Source organism: Megalops cyprinoides, chromosome 4 (genome assembly GCF_013368585.1).
Source record: "Megalops cyprinoides isolate fMegCyp1 chromosome 4, fMegCyp1.pri, whole genome shotgun sequence".
NCBI lineage: Eukaryota > Metazoa > Chordata > Actinopteri > Elopiformes > Megalopidae > Megalops > Megalops cyprinoides.
In genome coordinates, this window is record NC_050586.1 from 1,490,001 (window position 1) to 1,503,229 (window position 13,229).

Here is a 13,229-nt window from a genome sequence, read left to right on the forward strand (position 1 = left end):
AACCGGCCGCCATGACGGGGTTAAACCCCTCGTGTTGCGATGGCCGTCTCCGGAGGTGCGAGCGTTCATTTCCATGCGGATTGGAGCTGTGCGTTTATCAGGGCACAGTGTGATGCCTGGGAGCGCCGGTCCAGCGGAACCAGCCTCTTAGGGGAGATAAGGCCAGTCATGGGAACAGCAGCACTCTAATTACACACAACCTCATCCTCTTTCGGCCGCTACGGGCTACGCCACAGGCAAACGGCCAGCACATTTCTGCGGCAAAGAGGGACTGTGTGTGCGTGTGATCATGTGAATGTATGTATGAGCGTGTGAGCGTGTGTGTGAGGCAGACACAGAGGCAGGGTTTTCACTGAGTGTGCAGACACTTACAGAAATGAACTGAGGGGGAGAGGCTCAGCGGCAGCCTCCTCACTGACACAGACCGCACAGTGAGACACTGACTCAGACCTGCATCTCATCCTCACCAGCAGGGGGCCGGCAGCCGCACACCCACCCCCCCCCCCCCCCCCCACAGAAACCCGCACAGCTGACGCTGCACCGCGCAACCCCAGCAATTCAGCCAGAGTGCTGCTCTCAAGCAATGCCATACCCTGGATCCAAAACCTGCAATCTGACTGTGACAATTCTGGTATAATCACTGTTCCACACTGATGCTATGAATCACATTGGGAAAAAAACAGTTTTAAATGGCAACCCTTCAAGCTCATGCGGTAATTTGTGACATTTATGTTTCATTCTCTGGAATGATTTGCTGTTCTGGATGAACAGCAGGTGTCACACCTCCGATGTCCAGCAGAGGGAGCTGTGGTCAGAGGATGTTCCCTCTACAGGTGAAGGCTTCTGATGGTCAAAAGCAGGATTATCTTTCCATGCCAGCTGAGCAGGCAAATAACAACACGATGCCCAGATTTCAGTCTCGATTGGTGGGCTTGCCTGGATACTCCGGCGTGTGCAAACAGCAGCTCGCACTGACTCTAGTCGAACTGGCACACCGCTGTTCCAAAATTAGGCTTCTAAGCTCCTCTGACATGAACCATTAGGTCACTCCCAAACGGTCCTTTAGAAACTCCACCACCAGAGCTGGAGACACAGCTATTCTCTCCCACCATAGCTGGAAAGAGCCCATTAGCAAACACAGGGAATGATATTGCTTGGACAGCACACAGGCCATGGTATCACTAAGACAGCAAACATGGGATGATATCATTCAGACTGCAAACGTGGAGAATGATTTCACTCTGAGATCAAACACAGGGAAAGCTACCGCTCGGGCAGCAGAGGTGAGCGTGTCCTCCCTCTCTGTGCCTTGATTGTTCTTTTAGGGGGAGGAGTTCAATCTGAGCACCCACGTGCGCTCGTGATGACATCATCGTCGATGTTGTGCTTTGAAACGCACAGCTGAAGTATCAGTGACTTCACTCAAATCCCTGAAGTTACTGCATTATGTTTTACCATTAGCAAAGCTGTGATTCCCCAGCATCCAGGATTAACCCATGGAAAGAGCCTCCAGCACGGCGGTTGGCCGCTGCTCCTGGGGGGGTGAGGGTATGAACTGGGTTATGCCGCCTGGCAGCAAAGCAGCTCATTTAAAATTCATTTTTATTCCCTCAAAGTAATAAAATAAGCCCAAGGGGGATTTCAAATTGATTTTACACATCGAATAATAACAAAAGCAGCTAATAAAATGTCTAATGAAATGTAAAGAAGACAAAACCTTTTTCCAGAAAAATCCCATCAGCAGAGCTGTACTGCGCGCACAGACTCAGCCAGGCCACTTACAGAGGCAGTTATGGGTAATCACATTGGACTAGGGGGGTCAGGACAGAGTCCCCAAACACCAACCGTGAAGAGGCAGCGAACAAGGACAGGGTTATTCAGTTAGAGTTCAATGAATTCAACACGACTTTGCCTCAAAGATTATAATCCTGTAACTGAAGGCCACACAACCCTGGAACTGGTTTGAACTGGACTGAACAGGACTGCACTGGACTGGTCTGGCCTGTAATCTAAAGCGTAACCTCAGAAAAGGTTACAACCACTGAGGCTCCAGAGCTGAACGCATTTGATGCAGCAAATATCTCCATGGGGTCTCTTCTGCAAGCTCATGTTCCACAAATGTGTTCCTGCAACCAAATTATACACCAAAGACTGCTGCAATCAAATTAAACCTGATCTTTGTGATCTATTTGTATAGTAGTCACTTTCTGGCTGTGTTATGTTTGCATTTTATCCATTCGTATAGGTGGGTGTTCACTGAGGCAGTGACAGTCTCCCAAATAGTATTTGAACCTGCAACCTCCTCACTATGAGCCCAGTTCTCCACTTCCCGTGGCACTTCAAGGTTTGTGAAAGTGTAACACTGAAGATGAAGTGTTACTGTGCTCTCCAGCACTGTGGAACCTGCCAGATTACTCTGACCGTGTGGCCTGCGTGGGAGACATTCTCTGGCCTCTTCCTCACACACTCACTCAGGCACTACTCACTCAATCACTCACTCACTCACTGGCCTACCTGCTCACTCATACACTTATACACTCACTCACTCACTCACTCACTCACTCACTCACTCACTCACTGGCCTTCCTGCTCACTTATACACTTATACACTCACACACTCACACACTCATTCACGCACTCACTCACTGACTGGCCTACCTGCTCACTCACTCACTCACACACTCACGCATTCATCCACTCACTGACCCACTCACTGAACCATTCACTTACTTCCTCACTCACCTCCTGCCTCTTTCCCTCCTGAATGTAACCCATTGGTGCCATTACCTAAAATGAATTTCATGAATAATTAACATCCTGTGTTTTCTCAAAAGTCGAGTACACAGTGCTCCCTGTTTGAGAGAGAATGCCCGTTGCCACTCCTGTGTAAACAAACGCTTCCACACTAACCATCTGTAATTACATTCTCTGAATTAGTCATCCGTGGAGCGATGCCATCAGACAGATCAATCAGGCCTGTGAGAGAGTGTTAGGTGCAGCAGGAGCCAGGGAGCGTCCCCATTCTTCCTGGTGATAAAAATGTCACCCTGCAGGCACCATTCGTCTTTATTACCCAACAAGTTATTATCAGGAGTCAGATGCCGGCGTGGAGCACGGCGCTTTCCTGCATGAGACAGCGTGGCCTGGCTGATATTACTGCACTACCGCATGCCTTCCAGACACGCCTCATAAATAAATATAAATATGCCAAAATTTTATGCATTCACATAAGCCACCATAATGCGACCTGTTTCTAAAAGAATCAAATTTACCAGCAGATTTTTTAACAGCTCTGTCACTGTATTCCTGTCCCCTTCACATCCATTTATGACACATCCTGATCATCTCTTTTTTATGTATGCAGTTTCCTCGTTTATTCAATAATAAATAATAATAATAAAAATAAATTCAAGAAAGTCTAGAAACAAACCCTGGAGTCAAGTCAGTCAGGTGGAGTCACGTCCGTCAGGTGGAGTCACGTCAGTCAGGTGGAGTCACGTCAGTCAGGTGGAGTCACGTCCGTCAGGTGGAGTCACGTCAGTCAGGTGGAGTCAAGTCAGTCAGGTGGAGTCACGTCCGTCAGGTGGAGTCACGTCCGTCAGGTGGAGTCACGTCCGTCAGGTGGAGTCACGTCAGTCAGGAGCCATATGTATGGCCCTTCCGGATCTGTATGGCAGTAAGAAGTTCTTCTCCATTGACACTGCAAACCTGTTGCTGTGTTCTTAAATTGCACACCCACTAAAACTGTGTATGTTCAGATGAGCTTAAGAAAAAGGACCCTTAAACAATATACATGTGTATGTGCCTGTGCGCGTGTGTGTGTGCGTGTGTGTGTGTGTGTGTGTGTGTGTGTGTGTGTGTGTGAATGCCTTCCCCAGAAAGGTCCTTTATTATTATGCCGTATCAATCGTATCAGTGTTAAAGTACAGACAAGCCTTCATTCCAGATATGGCCTCTTTTAAAGAGTCTTCACACACATAAACATGACTGACAAAAAAATGAATCTGACCGAAGGCACCTCCTGGTAGCAACTTGCTATACCACTATAAAAAGCTGGCCACCGGGCTGCAGTCACTAAAACATAAACCTCTCAGGCCTAGTAAATCTTTTGGAGTGTTTCTTTATATTACAACGGAATTAGAAATGACATTATAAAGGAAAAGAGAGGGGGATAAAAAGCCATGTAACTCTTCATGGTGGTTATGGGAATGTTCACAGAAACAATGGCCACATAATTAATTTTTAATTTATAATTTTTAAAAGGTCTGGTGCTTGTAGGCTGGGGAGAGGAGTGGACAACTGGGAGATTAAAAGCACTCTGGAGTCCCTTTCAGTCTGCTGATCTGAGATCTGTCAAAGCCGGATCAAAGCTGTATATCTGTAGCTTTAGGTGTGCCACAAAAGCAGTCTCCAGGCCTCTGCAGCTGTTGTCAGTAAATCACCCATAAATCTCATCAATTTTGAAATCTGCTGCTCCAAATCTGTCCAGTATGGCTGCGTGAGAGAGCTGAATCTGAGGGTGACTGTTGTGGCCAGCAGGACTCCACCGTACTGTATGTGGGAGGAACTGAAATATCACCACAGGACTCCTGCCTCTATACTGTAACCTTAAACTGTGTGATGGTTGACGCAGGCAGTGGATGAGAACATATGAGCATTTGCCAAAGAGGGTGACATCACTTCCTGTGTGGGACACCTGGGTCTTTAGATTAGCCAGTCGTATCTCTTACTATGCCACTGTGCAGATATTGAGGACTTGAGTTTAAAAAACATCCAAGGCTTCCCTTCAACTAAGATCAGAACACAGGACTGTAAGGTTCCCTGAGCAGGTCAAATGGTCAAATGAGCATTTAGCTCTGTGAGGATACTGCAAGTCCTGCTGGGTTCTGAAACCTGTTCCTGCTCTAATTAACATCAGAGGTGAACACTGCTCAGAGAGTCTCACACTGCATTCCATCTCAGTTTGGATCGGGAAGAAATAAATAAATAAAACTTCCGTTACTGGTTTATCACAAACAAGCGGTTGTGACACAGGTCCCCTGTAACTGTGTCATGTGAGTAACTACTGATGAATCGTGGACAGACAGTGAAACAGCGCTCACCTGAAGGTCATCTGAAACACCTGCCCAAGGTTCACCTGCTGGGTCTTGTTGTTGTAGCCGTGCAGCATCTCTCCAAAGAGGGTGTCATTAAAGCGGGCGTCGCCTCTCTGGCAGGACGGGCCCTCACATGTCTCTGACTGCAGCACGCATGTCCGCCCGTCCGGAGCCAACCTGTACTCCTCTACACACCTGAGACAGGTAGAGGGGAAAAGTGAATATTTTACACACACCTGCTACCTGTACTTCATACCTGAGAGAGTAAATGTCCAAAGACGGTAGCTTGTCAGATGCCTGCAGTGCTTACTGCCCCACACACCTGAGCTCCTATAGAGCGCTCAATCACTCAGCACCCAGAACAAGAAGGCCTAAGGGTGGGTGCGCACACACACACACACACGCACGCACATGCACGCACGCGCGCACACACACGCGCGCACACACACACACACGTGCACACACACACACACGTGCACACACACACACACACGCGCACACACACACACACGCGCACACACACACACACGCGCACACGTGCACACATGCATGCGCACACACGCACACACACGCACACACGCGTGCGCGCACGGACACACGGACACACACACACACTAAACTCAGTTTACATCTGGAATGCTTCACCAAAAAAGATGTGGCAAGTGTCACTTCTCATAAAAAACCAAACACAGGAACAACATTCAGGGTGTCCTTTCGGTTAAAACAAACGTATCGGTCCTTATTCTGCTTGTTCTTATAAGAACAGCTCTCAGTGAAGGCTCTGGAGGCTGTGAGGGTGGGATGGTATGGCAAATTGGTCTGAGGCAAATTGAAAGAGATGGTTTATAGGAGACATTTATCTGAGGCGCGTTTCTGATTGGATGTGGTGCGTTACTGTGGGTTTCAGGGCAGACACTGCCAGCGGGGGTCTGATTGGGGTTTTGACAGGATCCTTTTGCTCACCATAATCAGAAGGCCCTTCTAACAGGCAGATGTTGGTGTGAAACTGCCTCGTACTGATAATTTCCCCCGTGAGAAAGACTCTCAGCAGACACACAAAAAAGAGCAAGAAAAAGACAGCGGTTCATCAAGACCAGAAAAGGGGGCATTCAGATTTCAAGGGGAAATGAAGGTGAAATGTATGGCAGAAAGGGAAACCAAGCTTTTCCCTCAATAATTTTACCAGTAAAACAGAACCCCTGATCCATATGAACACAGTTAACCCAGGTCAGGTGTGGTTAGGGACCTCCATTTTATCATTACACTACAGGTTCAAATCTAAGGGGAGGCAGAAATATGGACAGAACTGAGAAAATATCTATAAATATAAATAAGAAGAGGAATCTTGGAAAAGACATTGAGCTAGAATTGTTTTCGCTAATAATTGCTGAAATATTTTAGGCCTAATACTAGCACTTCTCTCAAATAACTTCATGATTATGCTGTATTCATATTCACGCTTCCATCTCCATTTTTAATTTCAGATTTGGTGTGTTGGAAGGAAGAATAAGCAATTGGCTCTGATGACAGAAAATTGCAGAGCACCATTTTTTCAATCAAGCGCAGGAGGAAATATAGCAGACCCCCTCCTGCAGCCAGCGAGACCACCCTCGAAGGAGTGTGCCGGAGTCAAGATCACCCACTGAGGAGCCTGCGAGAATCAAGATCATTAACTCCGCACAATTTACCCTGCTCCTCAGTGAGGCGACATGGAGCCACATGCCGGAAGATGAGTTTCAGAGCTTTCACATGAGGAAACGACAATGTATAGGACTCATATATTCTGGTAGTATTGCCTGAGAGTCATACACTCTAATAGGGTCACACTTTCTGACATTAAAAATTGTACATGTTTATGATGTTTATGGATCACGTGGCTGCAGAGCTGAGATCTGAGTTTGGGAACTGATTCCAAAGCCGGGTCCCTGGCAGGAACAAAGGCCAAGAAGACAGAGGGAACGGGGGCCCAGAACACGAGTGTGTGTGTGTGTGTGTGTGTGCGTGTGTGTGTGTGCGTGTGTGCGTGTGTGTGTGTGCGTGTGTGCGTGTGTGTGCATGTGTGTGCGTGTGTGCGCGTGTGTGCGCGTGTGCGTGCGTGTGTGTGCGTGCGGGTATGTGTGTGTGTGTGTGTGTGAGAAATTGCACAGGGGTATTTACCCACAGAACATGAGTATGTTGCTGAAGGTGGGGTACGGTATTGGGGTACAGTTTTTGGGTACATAGCCACAGAACATGAGCATGTTGCTGGAGGTGGGGGTACGGTATTGGGGTACAGTTTTTAGGTACATACCCACAGAACATGAGCACGTTGCTGGAGGTGGGGTCACCTTGGAGGGGCACCAGCTGCTGGAGGCACAGCTGCTCACAGCCCCCGTTAAACCCGTCCGAGCAGTCTGTGCCCTTCGAGTAGTCATAGCAACCTGACCCATCCTTCATCGGCCGCAAGCCTTCAGGACACTGAGAGAGGGAGGCAGAGATAGAGACAGAGGGAGAGAGAGAGACAGAGGGAGAGAGAGAGACAGAGAGAGAGAGAGACAGAGGGAGAGAGAGAGAGAGAGAGAGAGAGAGAGGGGGAGAGAGAGACAGAGAGAGAGAGACAGAGGGAGAGAGAGAGAGAGAGGGGGAGAGAGAGACAGAGGGGGAGAGAGAGAGAGAGAGGGGGAGAGAGACAGAGGGAGAGAGAGGGGGAGAGAGAGAGAGAGAGAGAGAGAGAGAGAGAGAGGGAGAGAGAGAGACAGAGGGAGAGAGAGAGAGAGAGAGAGACAGAGGGGGAGAGAGAGAGAGAGAGAGAGGGAGAGAGAGAGAGAGAGAGAGAGAGAGAGAGAGAGAGAGAGAGAGAGGGGGAGAGAGAGAGAGAGAGAGAGAGAGAGAGGGAGAGAGAGAGAGAGAGAGAGAGAGAGGGAGAGAGAGAGAGAGAGAGAGAGAGACAGAGGGGGAGAGAGAGAGGTATGGAAGGGAGGATATACGGAATGGAGGAGAGGGACAGAATGAAGGGATGGAGAGGATAAGGAGTTAATATCAGTATGCTGAAATTTCAAAATACTGACACAAACATCAGGACACACCCCAAAATACATCTGACTCACATAAATCTACTCAAGCTAAGGAAATCTATCTCCCACATGCTACCTGGAGGTATAACAATCAGTTCTGCGTCTCTGCGGAGGCTCACGTATACCACGGATCCCAGGCACTGATTTATCTCGCCTCTCACTCTTTCCATTTGCTCCAGCAGGTTAAAATAAAGCAGGTAAACGGCAGCAGCCAGCCTCCCTGATGCTGGGAGTTCTGCCTTTTCTTCCACCACCCTCCCCTTATAACCCTGGGCCAATGATGCTACAACACACAATTCAGCCCACAGTTACCAGTCCCACGCCATATCAATCAGTAACACTGGACATTATTCTAAAAATAATTTTTTTTTTTTTTTCACATGTAATTTCATTCTTATTTTGGACAGGCTGTGTCTGTTGTGGCACTGTCACAGAGTGACAGGATGGGAGAGAGAGAAAGCAGATCCTGGGGGGCTCCTGGCGTGGGAGGCGGGGTCCCGCTCAGCCAATAGGAGGCCTCCATGCTCGTCCCGGCAGGAAGACAGAAGATGCTGGTGATATCTCCCCTGACCTTTCCCGCCTCATTTAAACACACCCCGCTCCCGACATAACGAGCCCTTTCAAGGCATAAAGGTCACGCACACAGACACACAGACACTTACATGCCTGCAGTTCCCTGCTCCTCCTGCCTGGGCCCAGCTAACAGCCATCACTCATATTCTCCATTAACCAAGAACCTTCCAGCAATTAAAATGTGCCAGTCAGGCAGAGTTTATTTGTGTTAGAAGGTGCTTTAACTTTTGGTTGCAGTTGAAACCTTGAAGTTGAGTACACTCATATTAGCATGTGATAAAGTCAAGTGTCTAGTATTATATTCATAAATGTTTGTTGTTGGTATTAAGTTATACTTATTTCCATAGTATACCTGTGTGCATGAGTGACTGTGTGTATTTATGTATGAATCGGAGAGAGGGTATAGAGGCAGTATTGAGTGTGCTTTGGTGGTGCCCGAATATGAGAATACGCTCATGATCAGCGCTCACGATCCAGCGATCCTGCCCGAGACTCCAGCCGTTTCACTCACGATCACCGCAGCCTGATATGAGAATACGCTCATGATCAGCGCTCACGATCCAGCGATCCTGCCCGAGACTCCAGCTGTTTCACTCACGATCACCGCAGCCTGAGCTTTGCTTTGCGTCCGTGTTGTCGGTCAGACAGCCTGTTCTCCAGCGCTGTTTTCCCGCCGGGTCATGTCCTGGACCCAAGCCTGGTTCTGTTACTGCTGTGGTGTTTATTATTCACCCTCAGGCTTTCTCTGTGTCATGGGCCTCTCGTTCCTCAGCCAATCACACGCCAGCGTCGCCCACAGCCTCACTGAGGCCTGACAGGCAGGGGCTGGGGATGCAGGGGCCACAGAGGTGACTGAGACTCAGAGCATGGGGCCATAAAGCCAGCCAGCTCTGCTACAGCCCTGTCAATCATTCCGCTAACAGTCCAACAGCCTGGCGCAGAGATACGCTTCTAACTCAGAAAAAGAGAAGATGAACAAAGCGGAGCACATTTCTGATTAAACAGATTCATTCTTTTGGGTTTTTTTCCTGTTTGTTTTTGTCTTCCGAGTGAAAGCAGAGGATTCCTGTAGTGCAGAGAAACTCGATTACTGTGTGGTGAGATAGTCCGGGATCACAGCGTTCAGCTGCTCACACAAGATAAGAGAGAGAGAGAGAGGGGAGAGCGGGAGATAGCGAGCGAGAGAGAGAGGGAGAGAGAGAGGGGTAGAGAGAGACAGAGAGAGGGAGGGACAGATCCATGAAAAGCAGACATACTGCTGGGCATTAGAAAGCAGCATGTTGCCCTGTTGAGATGTGTGGCTGAAATAATGTGCGCTGACAGACGTTTACCTGCTGATTTAAAGCCAGCCTCCCGAAGGCTAATGCTTCAGTGTGTCATGAATCGTAAACCTGTAGCCTGGCGGCTGAGAAGCAGGCCTCTTATGAAGACGTGCACTGTTTTGCACAATGTGATGAAAAGGTCGTTAATCTTTATGGCTCTGTTCATATTATGCCAGAAACACACATACTATTGAGGTATCCTTGTCTGGAGCCTGGGGGGGAACTCAGGACATAGGAATAAGTAGACCACAGCAAAACTGGCCTTTTTGCATCATGGGATTCATACCTACTTGAGCACTGCTTAATGTTAAATTACATTACATTATTGTCATTTAGCAGACGCTCTCATTCAGAGCAACGTACATAGGTTACAGTTTTTCCATGTTATCCATTTATACAGCTGAGAATATTTTTATGGTGGGTTAAGTAACTCGCCCAAGGATACAATAGCAGGATGCCAGTAGGGAATTGAACCAGCAACCTTTCATTTACAAGGCCTGCTCCTTACCACTATGCTACACTGCTGCCCATGTGTCATTGTGTTGCATTTTATTTTTTGTGTTTGTGTATGTACGGTACATAATTTCAGGTAACTGTAAAATGACTGATAAAACTATTCTCAGACACATCCAGGCATTAATTCTGTTGTGAAATGCACTGCAGTAATAATCAACACACAATGTGCACACAAACTGGTATCATTAACGCTCCTCTGTGGTGAGGCTGGATCCAGCTGGCAAATTTACAAGGACAGGAATGACAATGAGCTCAAGTTCCTGGACACACTTTACCTGTCATCACTGAGCTCGACCAATCAATACTGCTGCTGTTCATAATTCACCCAATCATTACTGCCCCTCAACTACAATTTCGCCAATAACCACTGCCCACATCTGTGATTTAGCCAATTAATGCATCCTCTGTCTAAAACTAAGCCAATCAACATGGACCTGACCCATAATTTAACCAATGAGGGCTGCATAGGCGGGGACAGACAGTCTAATATAGCACTCAGACAGGGCACGGGGGAGAAGGAGCCATTTACTTAACAGAGCCATGAGAGGCGGTTACCAGGCTGAGGTATTGATTAGATTGCTGGGTCAATAGAGTCAACGACAATGAGGAGATTAAGAGGACAAATAAAATGCGGTGACGCAGTAATAAAGCTGGGGAAATAGGGGAATGATAAAGGCTTAAAAGAGCCCAAAGGAATCTAACCCAGGCCTAAAACAGGAAATACGCTATGCTGGACAGTCTGGGCTCCTCAGGCAGCCAGCCCTCGAAACCATAACACATCAAATGCAAATAAATGCTGAATATTTTAGATATAATTTTTATTTTAATGCATTTGGATATTTGCACCAGCAAATGTATTTTCATTTGATCAGATATTTGCTTTTCTAAGTCCTGCATTTGCATCTGAACAATCTAAGCCATGGCTATATGCAGGTGCGTGTATATGAATGTGAAGGTTTAGCAACCAAAGAATAATGTGTTGTGACGATTCCAATATATTTGAGGTCATGTCTAGCTCTAAAGCTTAACTGCTTCATTAAATGAAGATTATAAAATGATTGTACGACTGATGTTCGACCAAAATAAAATCATAAAATAAAAATAAAATTGCATTTGCACATACTCATATTTATGCACATATATTAACCTTTAATGTAGTACCTGAACAGCATTTGCTGACTTTAGTTGCTCATCGACCTCCTACTCAAATCCAGTTTGAGGGATAAATGAATGTTGCTACAACAACACGAAGTCTCAGTGTGACGATGAACTGGCCAATAAGACCAATAACACCAGCCAGGCCTGCAGCCTCAGAGAACTGGCATGTCATCAGACAGGAACTGACACTGTTCAGCAGTTATCTGGAGTTGGAGCTGAAGTAAGGCCAGCTGCCATTGTGTGATGTTAAGAGGCCCCTGAATTCAGCAAACTGTGGTGACCACTGATGAGAGAGATCCAGGCTCTGAGGTGTAGCTTTTTCCTTGAGCCCTGGAAAGTATGCGTGTTCAGGACAGAAACAGAGAGAGAGAGAGAGAGAGGGAGGGAGAGGGAGAGAGAGGGGGAGAGAGAGAGAGAGAGAGAGAGAGAGAGAGAGGGAGAGAGGGAGAGAGAGAGCGCACAGCGAGAGGTTCCGGTCTGTTTCAGCCTGGACCTGCTGACGGTGCGTTCTCCAGGCCTGCCCTAATGGAAGTCACAATGATTAAAGAGCAGGCGCTGGGCGCGGGACACTCAGCAGAAAGCCCAAAACCACTTTCACAGATGAAAGGCTTCAGTGCGGGCTAATTAAGAGACTCCCGGAGTTAGCCACCAGACCAGGAAACAGAATTAAATACAGGTGCAGCGAATCCCGAGGGCTCTCTGTGCTCCCCACACCCCTGACCATGAAGGAGGACATCCCTCCCAGGGTGCAGAGAGCAAAAACGATTTTGCCGTAAAATCCAGCATCCAGAACAATCATTTTATCCTACAATCAGTGTGTCCAAGAAATATAGGATCCAGATAATTAATTTACCCCAAAACGAGCAAAATTCAGTTCTTGCTCTCGCTCATTCTTTTAAGTCAAAAGTATCCTCAGGTCTCCAAAAATACGCTATGATCAGTATGTGGTGGGCTCCATTCCTCTGGTTACCTTTCGGAGACGAGTGTTGAGGCATGACTGGTGTTGAGTGAAATGTATTCACACCGAGCACAACAAAGCCTCCAAGCCATTTGCGTCCTTTTGAAATGATTCCAGAGGCAAAGCATGCATAATTGGTTACTTTGTAATTAATATGGATCCATTGACACTAATTGGTATGACTTTCAGCGGATTGTTTTGTTTGGTTTTGTTCTGTGTGTTGGCACAGATTGGTTTAAAGCCGCTTGGCTGGAACCAGCCATTCCAGCTGAATACCAAAGAGCCGGTATCTGAACACACAAAATATTCTATCACAATCCCTCCCACATCTCCATTCAAGGAAAGAATCCTGAAAAATGTTAAGGACAACTAAATGCTGCTTAGGCAAAAAGATGCCACATGTCATGAGAATATAAAGGCAACAAAACAAACACAGACTATTATTACTGGGGTACAATGGCAGGACACTACTGTGGAGATGAAGCGTGTTCTACAGTATTAACGTAGTATTCATTAAACTAAATACCCACGATGCTTCACTGTTTCCGTAAGA

General features: G+C 47.2%; 1 protein-coding gene across 2 annotated transcripts in view; it reads right to left on the reverse strand.

Annotated features, from left to right (window-relative positions):
• Positions 1-13,229, reverse strand: part of LOC118776334 (astrotactin-2-like) — a 293,949-nt gene that overhangs the window by 101,753 nt on the left and 178,967 nt on the right. For both annotated transcript variants that reach the window (XM_036526605.1, XM_036526604.1), the window contains 2 exons: positions 7,387-7,553; positions 5,103-5,291 (listed from right to left, as the gene is read on the reverse strand). In XM_036526605.1, coding sequence (XP_036382498.1) covers positions 5,103-5,291; positions 7,387-7,553 — 356 coding nt within the window. The remainder of the gene's footprint in view (positions 1-5,102; positions 5,292-7,386; positions 7,554-13,229) is intronic.